This window comes from Centroberyx gerrardi, chromosome 10 (genome assembly GCF_048128805.1).
Source record: "Centroberyx gerrardi isolate f3 chromosome 10, fCenGer3.hap1.cur.20231027, whole genome shotgun sequence".
Lineage (NCBI taxonomy): Eukaryota > Metazoa > Chordata > Actinopteri > Beryciformes > Berycidae > Centroberyx > Centroberyx gerrardi.
In genome coordinates, this window is record NC_136006.1 from 18,539,836 (window position 1) to 18,555,261 (window position 15,426).

Sequence of the window (15,426 nt, forward strand, 5' to 3'; positions counted from 1 at the left end):
GACCCACATCATCTTTGTATAGGAAATCAGCAGAGACATTCTACAACACATTGGACATGTGTCCATGTTTTTTTTTTTTTTCACCCTAAAAGCCATATTTCATGTAGATAAGGTGAGGTTAACCAGTATTTCAGCCCACTCACAGCTGAAATGGCTTAAATTGGTCCACAGCAGACATGTAATGAGAGGGAAATAAATGGTACCTTGGTTATGCCACGTTCCTTTTAGTCTAGTCTCTTCCCACACTCCAGCCCAGTAATTGGCGGTAATACACCTTTCAATTGGATGTCAACCGCCTCAAAACTAAAGAAAAAGAAGAAGAAGAAGACATTCCTTTTCCACACAGCAGGTGGCAGCACTGCTCTATGTTCAGGTCACTGCTTATGACGTAGTTAGATACCAGGAAGTGGTACAGACCTTAATACATCCATGGTACAGACAGCTAACTAGCTAGCTAACAGTTGTTACATCCAAAAGTTAGTGCTGTGTATTTCCACATGTGGGCATAAGTTGGACTTCTTGTACACGGTAAGGCCATTGGACCACACCAAATATTTGTATGTTCCAGTGATAAAATCAACAGGCCGATGTGAATATAAGTCAGCTGGTTAGATATGTATAACGTTGTTGGTTAGCTGACTTAGCTAAGTGAGCTAACCTGTACAGAGAGAGTTAGCGAGATGTTATCGTTTCATGAAATAATGACACTGACGGCCAGGCAGACATGGCGTAATTTTGCCAATAGTTAGCCAGGTTACGTTAAACTAGCTAGTCGGTTAAGTGCTTTATAGAGTCAGTAAGTGTTTGTCAATACGTAACGTTAGCTACACCGTTTGCTGCTCAGTTTGTGATTGCATTGATCACAGCGACGTTAGTTAATGCTAAATGAGTGGATAAAATATGGAAGGCTCGCCTGGTTGGATAGGCTGGGTTAGATGTTGTTGTTTTTTTTATTTGTAGTAACATCGTGTATTATATCTGGTGTGATAACAAGGAATAGCCTACATATAAGTAAGATGTTTCAGAGAACAGGTGAACATCAAGTTGGATTAGATGTTGTTGCATTCTCCTCCAGGTGTATGTTTGCAAACTGCGCATGAGTGACGCGCACAGCGACGCAAGGAATCTACAATGGGTCAGCGAAGGAGGGGGCCGGCCGTCAGTGGTCCTTCATCCGAAAGAGTGTCTAGAGTTCCCACAGAGGCGTCCAAGGTCCCGGACAGGAAGCACAACATCTGCATGGTGTCCGACTTCTTCTACCCAAATATGGGAGGAGTAGAAAGTCACATTTACCAGCTGTCCCAGTGTCTGATTGAGAAGGGACACAAGGTGGTGATAGCCACCCATGCCTATGGCAGGAGGACGGGGGTCCGGTACCTGACCAATGGACTGAAGGTCTACTACCTCCCCCTGCAGGTGATGTACAACCAGTCAACAGCCACCACCTGCTTCCACAGCCTGCCGTTGCTGCGCTGCGTGTTCGTCAGGGAACGCATCACTGTGGTGCATGCACATAGCTCCTTCTCCGCCATGGGCCATGATGCACTGTTCCATGCTAAGACCATGGGCCTTAACACGGTGTGTAACTGGTAATGAACCAGGGGAAAGAATTATTTGAATTTGTGGGTCTATTCCTCTCACTAGACCTAGATACAATCTGCTGTCATAAACCTAAACAGGATCATCCTTTACAGGTGTTCACTGACCACTCGCTCTTCGGCTTTGCGGACGTGAGCTCGGTGCTGACCAATAAGCTTCTGACTGTGTCGCTGTGTGACACCAACCACATCGTGTGTGTGTCGTACACCAGTAAGGAGAACACAGTGCTCCGTGCAGCGCTCAACCCAGAGATAGTGTCTGTCATTCCCAATGCTGTTGACCCCACAGACTTCACTCCTGACCCCTCGCAGCGGCAAGACGACAGGATTACTATTGTTGTGATCAGCCGTCTCGTCTACCGCAAAGGTAAGGAGAGGCTATTAGGTTAAGCATTGTATAGGGATCAATAAAGTATTGCATTACATTAATTGTGAGAGCAACTGTTCAGCTGTTCTTCCTCCTCTTTTTAGGAACTGATCTTCTTGGTGGAATAATCCCAGAGCTCTGCCTCAAACATCCTGATCTGCATTTTCTAATCGGTGGAGAGGGGCCGAAAAGAATCGTGCTGGAGGAAGTGAGAGAGAAATACCAGCTCCATGATAGGTACTGTTGGTTTCTCATGTTTCCTGAGATTATATGGTAGATAACGCTTAGATGTGCCTAACGCACTTTTCATTTGGGTCTCCGCAGGGTGCGTCTCCTCGGGGCTCTGGAGCATAAAGATGTACGTGGAGTTCTGGTGCAGGGTCACATCTTCCTCAACACCTCTCTGACTGAAGCTTTCTGCATGGCCATAGTAGAGGGAGCCAGCTGCGGACTGCAGGTTTGCTGTCATTCATATACTAAATCAGGGATGGGCAGCCATGTGCCATGGAGGGCAAAGAATCTGCAGATTTTCACCCCCACCAATCTCTGCAGCAGGTGATTTTATCTGATTAACACAATTTGAGAGGAGGAACTAATCAGTGAAACCATCTGATGTAGTTTGGAATGAAAACCTGCAGACTCTCAGCCCTCCATGGCACATTAAGTCCTGTCCCTGTAATAGATGGTTCATAACTGCTGAGTAAAGAGTAAAACAAGTATTCATCCTGACACAAAGTGGCAGAACAGTATGATGGAGATGATTGTGGAGCCTACTTTTAATTTGTATTCAAAGGTCTTTTTTTTTTTTAACTTTATTTCTTTATTTTCAAAACAGCATTCTAAGATAAGCATAAGCATATCTCTCTCTCTCTCTCTCTCTCTCTCTCTCTCTCTCTCTCTCTCTCTCTCTCTCTCTCTCTCTCTCTCTCTCTAATCATAGAATTCTACATTTTCTCAAAGTATTAAAAAATGCAATAATATTATTAAACTTAGTTACTATGGGCTATAAAACAATAAGAAAAGAAACATATGCTAGTAACAAATTGTCAGCTGCAGAGAAAAGACTTTTAGCAGCTGAAAAATCCACTTTTACAGCAACAGCTCAGTCCTCCATCATTTGAAAATAGATGAATGGAGCACAGGCCAATGGACAGACCCTGGAGTAATGGATGAATGTAGTTAACTCAGCTGACAGATTTACTATGGTGTGTGTGCTTGTAGGTAACTACTCAACACCTTCTCAGAGCACCACTTAGTGGCCTTACTCGATTTTAGTTAGTTTAAAAATCAACTACTTAACCCTGATAAGACAGGTACCAGCAGTGTTCAAATGTTAATGTGGTTTACTCTAGTTGTTAAGGGTGATTTACAGATTTGTAAATGTATGTCTGAGTATATACAGTTTTTTTTCTGCTTTGTTTAGGTGGTTAGCACTCGTGTCGGAGGCATTCCTGAAGTGTTGCCTGAGGAGTTGATCACTCTGTGTGAGCCTACTGTACGGTCTTTGTGTGCTGGTCTGGAGACGGTCATTGCTCGGCAGCGTTCAGGGTCGGTCCTCTCCCCCGCGTCCATCCATGCCCGTGTGCAAAACCTCTACACCTGGAGAAATGTCACAGAGAGGACGGAAAAGGCAAGTTTCAACAACACTTGGTATTTTTAATCAATTTGCCGAAGTCTGTTGTAATCATACTCTACCAGTGTCACCTCAGACTATACATTGACAATGGACCATGTGTATGTAAGTGACTGGTGGTTCAACGTTCTTTTTTTCATATTCCAGCTGGTGCCATGCACCCACATTTCGAGTGCATTCATTAACTGGTACTTTAAGCACCAGAAACCTAGTTGTCAATTCACATATCAAACTGAAAATAACTTTTTCAGACCAAAACTTGCCACAGTCTGAGCACGAACTTTGCCATGAATTATGTCTCAAAGTAAAAGAAGTGGATAGTTTGATCGCTGAAAAGTAATGTTGAGCCATGGTTCACACAGTTGAGTGATGTGTACTTTTTCTCACATGAAATGCTAGCTTGTCAAGTGTTTGGTGCCTCTGCTCATTACAGTACATGTTGCCCCTCTCAGGTCTATGACAGGGTGTCTGGAGAGGAGGTGCTTCCCCTGGACAGACGCTTGCTGAGGCTGAGGGCGCACTGTGGGCCAGTGGCTGGCTCCATCTTTGCCTTTGTAGCTGTTTTAGACTTCCTCTTCCTGCTCCTCCTGCAGTGGCTGGTGCCGGATCGGGTCATGGATGCTGCTGTGGACGCCACCGGCTCTCATGGCCTGTGGAGGCAGGAACTGGGCAATAAAAAAAGAACTCATTCTAAATGTGCCATGATGCCGGCAGCAGAACCAGAAACTTCATCCACTAAACTGCAGTGATCACTCCATACCTCTGCCTCACTCCCAGCTGCTGGCCTGGTTTTAGACTGTACTCTCCATGATTCCAACTTGGGATATAATATTAACCACTAGAATCTACACATGGTGACCCGAATATTGTTTACATTTAGCACTAAAAAGGGACTCTACAAACCTTGTGTGAAAGCATTTGATCAAGGATTTGAAATGGAATATGTTTAATTACTATTGATTGAATTTGAAAATTATGGCACCCCTTTGGGCTTTATCAAGCACTTTGTTTTTTTCTCTTTTTTGTTTGTTATACATGTATTGCACTGAAAACAGAGGGAATAAAAAAAGGGCTTGTTAATTGTACAGATTCGTACAATGCCAAGTAGATAGTGTGGCTATGCAGGGACAGAGTTGCAGTAGCCTCCTTGCTCCTGTTTCCATTAACAGTTGGATCCAGACCTCATTTAGGACAAAGGTTTTGTTAAAATTCAATATTTTCTGAAGCTTTATATCATTGCACATTGTTTTCCTTTGTTTGCCACCTTTTGATATGATGTATGCTTTGTATATGGCTTTGTGTAATAACCTTGTTTTTGTTTTCTAACATGTTGCTTATTTATATGAGGCCTGAGTTTTCAACTAGATGACTGTGGTTGCCGGACAGTGACACGCTCTGGAAAATAAAGTATCCTTAATAATGTTTCATCTGTTTTCATTGCCATTTTTATTTCATTGGGTTATCTAGGATCATGTGATACTTTTATCTTTCTGAAGCCTACTGACTGTTACAGCCGAAGTCATTATGTGTCCAGAAGGACATTAGATGGAACTGGTTTTGCAAAGAGCTGGCACTCTGGAATGCAGGAGTGCCAGACAAAACACATAGCTGTGAAACAGGAGGTGATAGGGATGGGATGCATGGCTTTTCAAGGCTAACAATGAGGCTCCATTTGCACATCGTCAGTATTGGAGATTTTCATGATGCAAAAAAACAAGAATTCACCTTGACATACAACATAAGACAAGTTTATGTTGAGAGAACTAAAACTGAGAATTCAAGTTTGTGTTATTATGGATTAAAGGTCATGTGTAAATGGTGGACAATGAAATATGTGGAGCAGTGTAGTGTGAGTTACTCTGGGAACTGGTCGGAGAGACCAGTGAAGACCTGTGTGTTTTGCTTTGGACACTTGGACATTTTTTTAAATGTGTTCACTGAATTCAATAGAATACACTCTTGTAAAAAGTAGATCTAGAGTTGTAGAGTTAAGAATGTATTTTATCAGCAACCCGTTCTTAACCGTTAGATTCTAAACTGACAGTCTTTAAATTATATAGATGTTTTGGGGGTAACGTCCCCTTGTAGCTGAACATATTTTCTCACAACAAGAGGTAGAACACATCCATAGTTAACTGATTTTTCCATTTGAACATCACAAGGAATGGACAAGCTGAAATCACCCAGCTTGAGAAAGTTTTCCAAGCCAGTGTGCATTCCTCTGCTTATGACTGTATGGTACGCATCTGTGTGTGTGTGTGTGTGAGAGAGAGAGAGAGAGTGCTTCATTTCAAGTTGTTGGAGCGCCACCCTAGCATCCATTGTTATGCGCATACAGTACCTCGGACTGGGACAAGGGTGGGCGGGAGGTAGCAGTGTGGGGGAGGTGGCCAAGGGTCCAGATAAGAAGGGGTGGGAGGCTGAACCCAGGTCGGTGTATCCCACCGGACGAGCTGACACACTGTGAAGTTGAGGAGGAATCTGCAGTTGTTTTGTTTTCATCATGGCTGTTGTTCAAACAGAGGTTCCCCTGTGTTCTCAACCTTGGCAGAGGCCCTTCCACATCTACGGAGGGCTGGCATGCAACTCACTCATGGCTGGTAAGCTTTGCTTTGCTTTGTCTTCTTTGGGCAACTCAGTTCAGTTAAGTTGTATTACAAGAGAAGTTAAAAAAGAGTCACATATACAACTGCATTATCTTTCTTATTGTTAATTATTTGAACAAATGTACAGAAATTTGAGGGACTGTGGTTTGGCTTTGAGTTCTGAATTTCCTTGCATTGGGCAACGAAGCCCTGAGCCTTCATTGTTTTGTTCTAGAAAGTTAAATGTTTGTGATCAAGATGACTGAGACCTGAAAAACGTGCATAGTAGAGATTATGGACTGGGCTCTGCAGTAGCCAACAAAGCCCAGAGTCTTCCTTATTTCAGTCTTGTTCTGCAGAGTTTAGTGTTTGGGGTTAGGATGACCCTGAAACTAGATAAACGTGTTTTCAAATAAAGTCAGCTTAACATTAAAATGGGCAGAGAGCAAGAGTCGTCGGCCATGCGCATATCTGTGTGCTTTCTGAACGTGGGCACTTTCCTGATCTTATCCTTTGTGTCTCTCAGACTGCTGGTCAGACAGGACTCCTCTCCATGAAGCAGCCTACCAGGGTCGACTGCTCAACCTGAGAACCCTCGTCGCTCAGGTAAAGCGAATAAAGCTCCTTTTTAACTGACCTGATACAGTATGTACATACAGCACACACAACTAACAACACAAATATTCATAGGCTGTACAGAAGCCAACCGGTTACGACCGTATCATGTAATACAAATGAAAGCCTGTCATGACAGCCTTTCCCTCCATCATCTCCCCTCCAGGGCTTCCATGTAGACATGTTGACCATGGACAGAGTGTCTCCTCTCCATGAGGCTTGCCTGGCCGGCCGTTATGCCTGTGCCAGGTTTCTACTGGACAATGGTGCAAATGTAAGGAGGACAATGTCTTTTTTCTATTCAAAGAAGGGTTAGGGACTTTTGGATGTTTCTGATCTAGACGCAGAGAAACGAGTGAACAAATCATGGATAAGAAATTACTTTGATGCCAGAAGTTTATGTCTCTTGGTGTGAATATCATTAAATCATCGATTCATCAGCTATATTCTGCCTCTTCACATATCCTTCCACAGGTGGAGGCAGTATCGACAGATGGCGCCACACCTCTCTTCAACGCTTGCAGCAGCGGGCGTGCTGCTTGTGTCAGGCTGATCCTGCAGTGTAGACCCACCATCCACACCACATACCACCTGGCTTCACCCATCCATGAGGCTGCAAAGAAAGGTGAGTGTGTGTGTGCATGTGTGTTTGCATTTGAGGTGGGATGGCAGAGACAGGTGTAAGTCCCTCATGGTGTTTCTTCTTCAGGTCACAGAGAGTGTCTGGAGCTGCTGCTGTCCTATGGAGCTCATATTGACCTGGAGCTGCCAGGACTGGGGACGCCGCTGTATTCTGCCTGCATGGCCCAGACCACAGACTGTGTGGAGAGGCTGCTACACTCAGGTTAGACTGAATGAATCTGTAGCCTCTTTGTATTCTAACAAGTCAGTGACAGTCATAACTCACAAGGAGCCGTACTTTCATCTACTTTCATGTTCAAACATAAAAATTTACAGAGGAAAAGTGTGGAGTAAAAAAGCAGTATTTCTAAAAATTCAAGTTTGCATGAGATCAGCATCAGCAAGTGTTGCTCTTCATTGGTTTCACTTTGTTCTGACTATTTGTGTGCTATACAGTAATTGGATACCCCAGTCACGCTTATTGTCACTTTGGACAAAAGCGTGTGCTAAATGATGTAATGTAATGTAATCACCAACAATATCTTGAAGGAAATACAGTCTCCTGTATTAATTAATCCCCTGTGTTATCAACTCCTTCTGATTGATGTGTACCCATTTATTATACATGGCATATATTGAACAAGATTAAATGAATACATCAAGGTTTTGGGAAATTGGCACGTTGGTCAATTTTCCTGTTAAGTGATGATAACAGACACCAAAATCATCCATGTGTCCCTGCTAGATAATTTGCTCTGGTGCTACATGCTAACATTTTAGCATACTATGTTAAGTGATAGCAGGCGACTAGCATTATCCAAAGTAAGTGGTAAAAAGTTACCAGAAGTTACACACTTACTTCCTATGGAAAAAGGAAAAGTAGTCCTTCACTGTTCAGAACCGTACTTTAGTTTTGTATTATGTTACGTGTACATTTTTTAATCTCCTACACAAAAACTGTAAGACTTATCCGCATATAATTTAAGATTATTTACCATTTAGTTTCAGAGCTGCTACAAGTTCTTATTTTTTCGCTTGCTAGTATGTGCTACTAACTGTTAGCATGGAGTGTCAGAGGAAAAAATCTACATGGATGATTTTGGTGTTTATTTTGGTGTTTATGTTCACTTCACTTTATGGGGAAGCTGACCAACAGGCCAGTCTGGTGTCTTGCCTTGAGTCAGGAGCTTAACCATTTCTGATTGGGTTATACATGCAGGAGCAGATGTTGGATTAGGGTGTGGGCAGGACAGCCCTTTACACGCCGCAGTTCGAGGAGGCGGGGCCAACGTAGTGGAGCTTCTGATGGACTTCGGGGCTGATGGGAGTTGCAGGAACGCAGAGGGAAAGACTCCTCTGGATCTGACAACACCGAACAGCGCAGTGAGGGCCGCGCTGCAGAAAAGAGGTACGTTGAGTAGAATATGAAGGCATGGACACACACATGCACATGCACATCACATCATTCATTTTCAGGAAGGTTATAGAAGATGGTATAACAACTCTACTCTCTCCCTCTCACCTGTGTCCAGGCCCCTGCTCTCTGTCTCAGCTGTGTCGGTTCTGTATTCGCCGCAGTCTGGGGCGGACTCGTCTCCACAGAGCTTCCGGCCTCTTCCTTCCTCACAGTCTCAAGGACTTCCTCCTCTACCAGTGACTCTCCTCCATCCTGTCTTGTGTGGTCTTCAGTGTTTTTGCCTGTGTGCCCCATACACTCATTTGTCTCTCACATATTTGCTTTGTCACTCACCAGCAAGGGAAAGTGTAGCATGTGAGGAAAAGACGTCCAGACTCTGAGACTAGGACAAATATTTATTGGAGTTTTGTCAGTCATCTCTATTTTTAGATGCAAAGCACCTCATGGATCCAGAAAGTAACTCACTCACATATTCATTCATTCATTCATTCATTCATTCACTCACTCATTCACTCACTCATAGTTAGCCTGTCTGCCCCTAGAGGCCGTTAGGAGGCATGGCACACAGGATGCTGAGAGTCACTGTTTGACCTGCAATACTGCTGAACTGTGTAGGGTGCTTCACATCTATGACACTGTGGTTAGGGTTACTAATTCAGTAATAGCCTTTTATAACTTGCTCTACGAAAATATTTTGGAAACGATTGTGGTGAGTTAGAGGCTGGTGAGTCAAGTCAATCTCATATTATAGTGATATATATTTGAATACATTAAAAAATTAGATCTGTGCTGCATTTTTGTACTTTTAATAAAACATTTTATGTATTTTTCATTATTCCAAAATGCATTTATAGTGATACACTTTGATATTGTCATGCAGTAGCCAAATAGGCATAAAAAGAGCATAAAAATCAATTTCATGATTATCTTAAATCAGCTGATGTGTCCCTGTTATATCTTCTAGGAACACGCCCTGGTTGCATAACATTTGTCAATACAGACACACAGAATGTGATTAAGGAGGAGAAATGGAGAGTATTAAGGAATTGGGTAAGAGGCAAAAAAAAGAGTTGTGTGTACCTGATGTTGCTCAAGGCTAATTTATTCATATGCCACACTAAATAGATCTGGAAAAGGTCACCTCCACAGAAACTTGATGAGTCTTGTTTGAGTTTGATTTAACTGGACACTTCTTTACCCAAACAGTAGGGGAAAAAACGCAGCCTTCAGCAAAACTTCCTAATGACAGACATATGTTGTCTAATTGTCACTGATCTTTACACCATGACAAAAATGACATTTGAAGGTGTCATATGCAAAGGCCACATTAGATCAAGCAGCCTGGATGTTGACTGTTTCTATTAGAGCACAGTTCACAGTGGGTTCACACCAAGGGACCGGGTCAGGAACAAGAGGGGGACAACCAGTAAATTCACTCTGAATCTGAATCAAGTATGAGTCACACAAGGAGAAGCTGAGCGCTTAGGCACAACAAAGACACCTTGAGTCCTACAACTGCATCCCAAGACTAGAATAGAATAAACTGATTTATCCTCATTTTATGATCCAATTGACCTGCAGCTTCATTCAGTAGTTTACACCATCTGGATGACAAATGGAGTAAATATTGCATTCATGGAAATGTTAGAAATACAGCAGGGTGAATGACTTGCCTTTCTTATCCTCTGTTCCTGATACCAATAAACTCACTTAAAACTCTTGAGTTTTTTCAAAGAAAAATCATGTAAGGTGTAACAATCACAAAACTCACTAATAAAGATGAATGCTGTAAGGGGTTACACATACAAATACATCCAAACATCTTCAGCACATGATGTTCATACAACTCTGGTATTTTTTAGATGATTGTCACCTGCCTTTCAAACAAAATACAATCCTGACTTTACTGACATTATAGAGACAGTGTTACTTGATCCATTTTAATCCATTTTCAGAGAATTTATTGGATTTTATTTTTTTTATTTTTTTTTACAAAAGAATAGTAATTGTTTTAATAAAATAACCTCATTGTCAGTACTAGCAATCCTGCAGTGCACAATGTTCCACACATGTTCTTGTGTGTAAGAGACTTTACCTTTCTCTATTATTAGAGGTGTTGCTTTGTCTTGACAGTTTGAACACTCACAAGAGACCAGTGGAGGTTTAAGACAATAAAAAACAAGAAATTTACACACAGCACACCACAGCTCTGTAATTTGCACAATTTATAGTATGGTAATACGTTGAGTGCACTTTTAAACTGCAAATACTGTATATCACAGTACATTACACATCAACAGGGAACAATATGAAACTAATTAATATTCTGCAATTAATAATTAATAATCAATTAATAAGCAATGTATCAAACAGCAGCCTATTGGCTTGATTAACAAAATAATTGCTGAATTCTGTACATACACAGAAGCAATCAAATCCAACAAACAGAACAGAGTTCATTAACTACACTTGAAAGTTTGTTAAGCCTTTTTACACTGTAACAGAAGATTTAACAGGTACACAGTCTTTGACACTTGACAGTGCTGTTTGACATCAGATAATGCTAAACATATTTCACAACTACTTTTACATAAGGTCAATAATAATTGCTTAAAAATCTTCACGTTGAGACATATGATAGTTGTCTTTAATATCTTTTTTTTTTTAGTTTGAATATATATTTCCTCAGCTGTCACAGGTGCTTTCTGCTCAATCTGCATCTGCCTGCATCCATCATCTTCTTTCATAGCTAATTATAATAAACATCTATGTGCAAAGAGGAACATGCAGATGACAGCTAATCAATTCCTATTTTTATCCACTTAAACCTGACTGATACGTCAAACTGATATGGGTAGATTCCCCAGACTCAGATTACAAAATACAGTGATATGTTTCATATTTTTGCATCTGATTTGCTCTGATTTCTACACCAAAACGGATCTACATTACAGGCTAAAGAGTAAAACATGCTATCTGTCAGGACTGTTTTCCTATACATCACCCAACAGTTATTATTTTGTTTTAATGGAAGAGTAAAATGTTTCTTCCAATCCTTTTGAACCCCATTGCATCACCTGCCATTTCCCTATTAAATGGCATCTACATTATTTAGGCTATTTATGTGTTTTATAGAAATCAAAATGATCTGGAAAAATACTGCAGAGACATATAATAATTCATACATAAAATGGCTTGACAACCTATTGTCCATATGACCATCACTCCTCACTCAGAATAAAACGCATGCCCTGTCTGAATCAATGTAAGGATAGGATTGTCAGAAAATATTTCACAGAGTCACACATCAACATACAAGCTGCCCACAGGGTGATGGACACTTCTACACCAAGGTTGTATTTGTACTTCCAGTATTCTGACTGTACAACCCACTTGGGGGGCGGCAGCACAGGAGCTGCTTGTTGAAGTGTTTGTTGAAGCTTTTGCTCATCAGGTAGAGGGCAAAGGGGTTCACACAGGAGTTGGTGAAGGCCAGGATGCGAGCGCACACGCTGGCGATGAAATGGCCGAGCGACGTGTCCACCTGGCTGTAGTGGTAGGAGCGGTACAGGTAAATCACGTGACTGGGGAGCCAGCAGACAGCAAATAACCCCACAAACACCAGCACCGTCTTGGACAGACGCTTCCTGGACTCAATCTGAGGGGGCAGGAGAGAGAGAGAGAGTAGAAGTCAAAAGACAAGGCTGTGCAATCATTAGGAGAATCTACATACTATGTGTAACATCTCTAAATAAATAGCAGAATATATATGGAGGGATTTATGAATAGGAAAATACATATGTAGGTCTAAGAAAAGATATGACTGTAATAAACTGGAGAAACAATGGCAATAACTATTGAGTTAATCTTGTAGCTTCCTGTACCTCCAAATGTTAAGAATGAAAGAATAAAACTGAGATATTGATACCAATTACATCTCAAACTGTAGGTTAGGGTTAGGGTTGTTATTCTTTTTTGTCTTTTATGTCATCTTTTTTCTTTTTCTCTCATTTCTTTTTTATTTTCTTTTTTTACTTTAGCTGTGTGTATGTGTTTGAGTGGGGATATGTGTTGATATATAAGGATGGGCATCAAGTAGATGCATTTGCATTTACATATGAAAAATATTCTGTATACTCAAGTTTATATGAAATTACTTTTTGTCCTGTTTAATGTATGCTTATGGGGGGGGGGGGGGGGGGTGAGAAGAATGAATGTAAAGACTGGTCAGGAAATAAAATAAGTAAAAAAAAAGTATATGTAGAATCAGTATATGAGCTTAAACTGAAGTGTATACCCTGACAGTGCAAACATTACAACACACACAGCCTGCCACACCTGTTTCTTAATATGCAAGTGTCCCTCCACAGGTATTTCCAAAGTGCTCCTGACCAGACTGCGTGCGATGAAGCAGTAGTAAACAGATATGATGAGGAGAGGGATGATGTAGAAGATGAGGAAGGAGGCCATGGAGTGGATTTTGGGGTGCAGCTCGCCGGCATGCGGGTAGGGCCCACAGGTCACAAACGTCTCGTTGGTCTGGCTGATCCTGAAGGTGTGCAGGTCGGAGAAGACGGCTTCAGGAACAGCCAGAGTCATGGACAGCAGCCAGATGGCAGCTGCTCGGACACAGATACTGACTGTAGCGCTGGACCTCTGGATATCCATGGGGGTGACAATCGCTCTGTACCTACACGGAGAAGAGAACTTTGTGGACCGTCACTGCAGCCTGAAATAAGAATGAACCTGAAATATAGACTGGGATAAAGAGTTAGTGATACAAGTGAAATTTAAATAACAGTTGCCGAATAGAAATGCAAAAATCACGATCAAGAATATTCCTATAGAGATCTACAGTGTGTGACCTTATCATACTTTATGGTATTTCTTTTGGTATCACTGCAATATTCCTATGGGGACTTATATTTTGATATGTAACAATAAGCATCTATTTACTAAAATGCACTTTTGAGAGCAATATCTGACCACTACGCTGAAGCAACACATTTTTTTGCGCATGGCACATGTTTGAAAAGTACCGGTCAGCGGAGAGAGCTGTGAGGGTGAAGACGGAGACCCCCACCGAGGTGAGCTGGATGAAGGGGATGAGCTTGCATCCCACCCGGCCGAAGAGCCACTCGTCCACCAGGTAGCGGCTGGCGTCCACCGGGGCGCAGGTGACGAGCAGCAGCAGGTCGCCCAGAGCGAGGCTGGACATGAACAAGTTGGGCACGGTCCGCATGGACTTGACGGAGAGACACGTCTTTATTAAAGTCACATTCCCTACGACACCGATGAGGATGATGACCCCGTAAACAGCAGCAATCCCGATACCAGGGAGCCAGATGTAATAGTCCTGCAGGTCTCCTGTGTAGTTCCAAGATACTCTGGAGAAATTAAAGACCAAGAGCCTGTTCTCCTCGGGACTGAAAACGAATGAATCCTCCAGAGACATAATGATTAGCCTGGAGGAAACAGAAGGGCTTCACCAATCTGAAATCTCTTAAGTTAACAATAATTGTCCCGCTTCTCGTCTGATGCGTTTGGTGAGGACTGGCTTTATAAACTATACTGTTGCGTGCGTCACTTGCGCTGTAGCAGCTAGGATGAGGATGACCAATGCATCATTTTAAATTTAACATGAGAATGTATCGGCAGACCAGTTTGAAAATGTATAGAACAGCATAATCCATCCAACTCAATGAACGTGATCTAACTACTTTCAGTTACTTGTGGATTACGTCAACTACAAAATCCATACAATGCAATTTAAATTAACAATTTATTCCAATTTGCAGACTTAATTTGAAAGTAGGCTATTTAACATATGGAAAGCTACTCTCACCCATTATCAACCACTATTTTAAAATGCGTAAAAGGACGTTTTGATTGTTCATTATCGCACAATTTAGTGTTTTTCTAATCGTTAAATATGCTTGTGACATGTAGCCTAATCACTTTCATTTTCAAAAGTAGACCATTATGCATCCATGTCAGTGTAAATGGATTATAGTTACTTTTTGCAATCAGATTAGTGCAGTGAACAGGATGGTCTTCCTTATTTTGACCACTGCTGAAATCAAGATGGTGAATATAATTAACAACTTGATTGTATCTTTGCATCTAACCTGCTGCTTTATGGCCAATACCTAGATCATTAACATTGTTTCCTGAGCTGAAAACCAACCAAAATGTATCAGCCCATGATGAAGGAAGGATAAATATAGTTGCCTTCACCAGTGAGCCTTTGGCATTGTCTTTTTCTGGGTCACTTGAAAAGCAAGTGTCCTTTACCTTAGTCTCCATGGAAATGACAGCCTAAACTTTCAAATTAAGCACCGTTAATGATGCTTGTAATCTCCAGTAAAACCTCATCCTATGTATTGTTCACAGTGCTTAATTTTTTGCAATGTCCCACTGACTGTCCCTGCACCTCATATCTGAGACATGGATCATTGGTGGGATATTATGTGCTGATGCACCCAGATGGCACCAAGACCCAACACATCTAATATAAATGCAAATTGAGTTTTCCAGTATCAAGGCAATGGATGTGACAGATGCAAATATGCTTTTATGATAGATGCATG

The 15,426-nt window shown here is 41.7% G+C and overlaps 3 protein-coding genes across 4 annotated transcripts; 2 read left to right on the forward strand and 1 right to left on the reverse strand.

The window, feature by feature from the left end:
- Positions 1-430: 430 nt before the first annotated feature.
- Positions 431-5,023, forward strand: piga (phosphatidylinositol glycan anchor biosynthesis, class A). 2 transcript variants are annotated; one of them, XM_071919745.2, is made up of 7 exons: positions 431-528; positions 1,076-1,578; positions 1,695-1,965; positions 2,070-2,202; positions 2,290-2,422; positions 3,389-3,595; positions 4,051-5,023. In XM_071919745.2, exons 2-7 carry the CDS (start codon positions 1,132-1,134, stop codon positions 4,345-4,347), a joined length of 1,488 nt encoding a protein of 495 aa, XP_071775846.1. In that variant the 5' UTR covers positions 431-528; positions 1,076-1,131; the 3' UTR covers positions 4,348-5,023. The 2 variants fall into 2 exon arrangements, with proteins under 2 accessions (XP_071775846.1, XP_071775847.1); XM_071919746.2 differs by having other exon boundaries at positions 492-528; positions 1,417-1,578.
- Positions 5,024-6,072: 1,049 nt separating this feature from the next.
- Positions 6,073-9,588, forward strand: asb11 (ankyrin repeat and SOCS box containing 11). The gene is made up of 7 exons (XM_071919768.2): positions 6,073-6,198; positions 6,710-6,789; positions 6,965-7,072; positions 7,273-7,423; positions 7,508-7,642; positions 8,639-8,827; positions 8,952-9,588. The coding sequence occupies exons 1-7, from the start codon at positions 6,102-6,104 to the stop codon at positions 9,074-9,076; spliced, it is 885 nt and encodes a 294-aa protein (XP_071775869.2). The 5' UTR covers positions 6,073-6,101; the 3' UTR covers positions 9,077-9,588.
- A 2,591-nt stretch (positions 9,589-12,179) lies between these two features.
- LOC139927583 (gastrin-releasing peptide receptor-like) lies at positions 12,180-14,291 on the reverse strand. The gene is made up of 3 exons (XM_071919777.2): positions 13,876-14,291; positions 13,175-13,526; positions 12,180-12,494 (listed from the first exon to the last, which is right to left on the reverse strand). The coding sequence occupies exons 1-3, from the start codon at positions 14,289-14,291 to the stop codon at positions 12,180-12,182; spliced, it is 1,083 nt and encodes a 360-aa protein (XP_071775878.1).
- Positions 14,292-15,426: the final 1,135 nt, after the last annotated feature.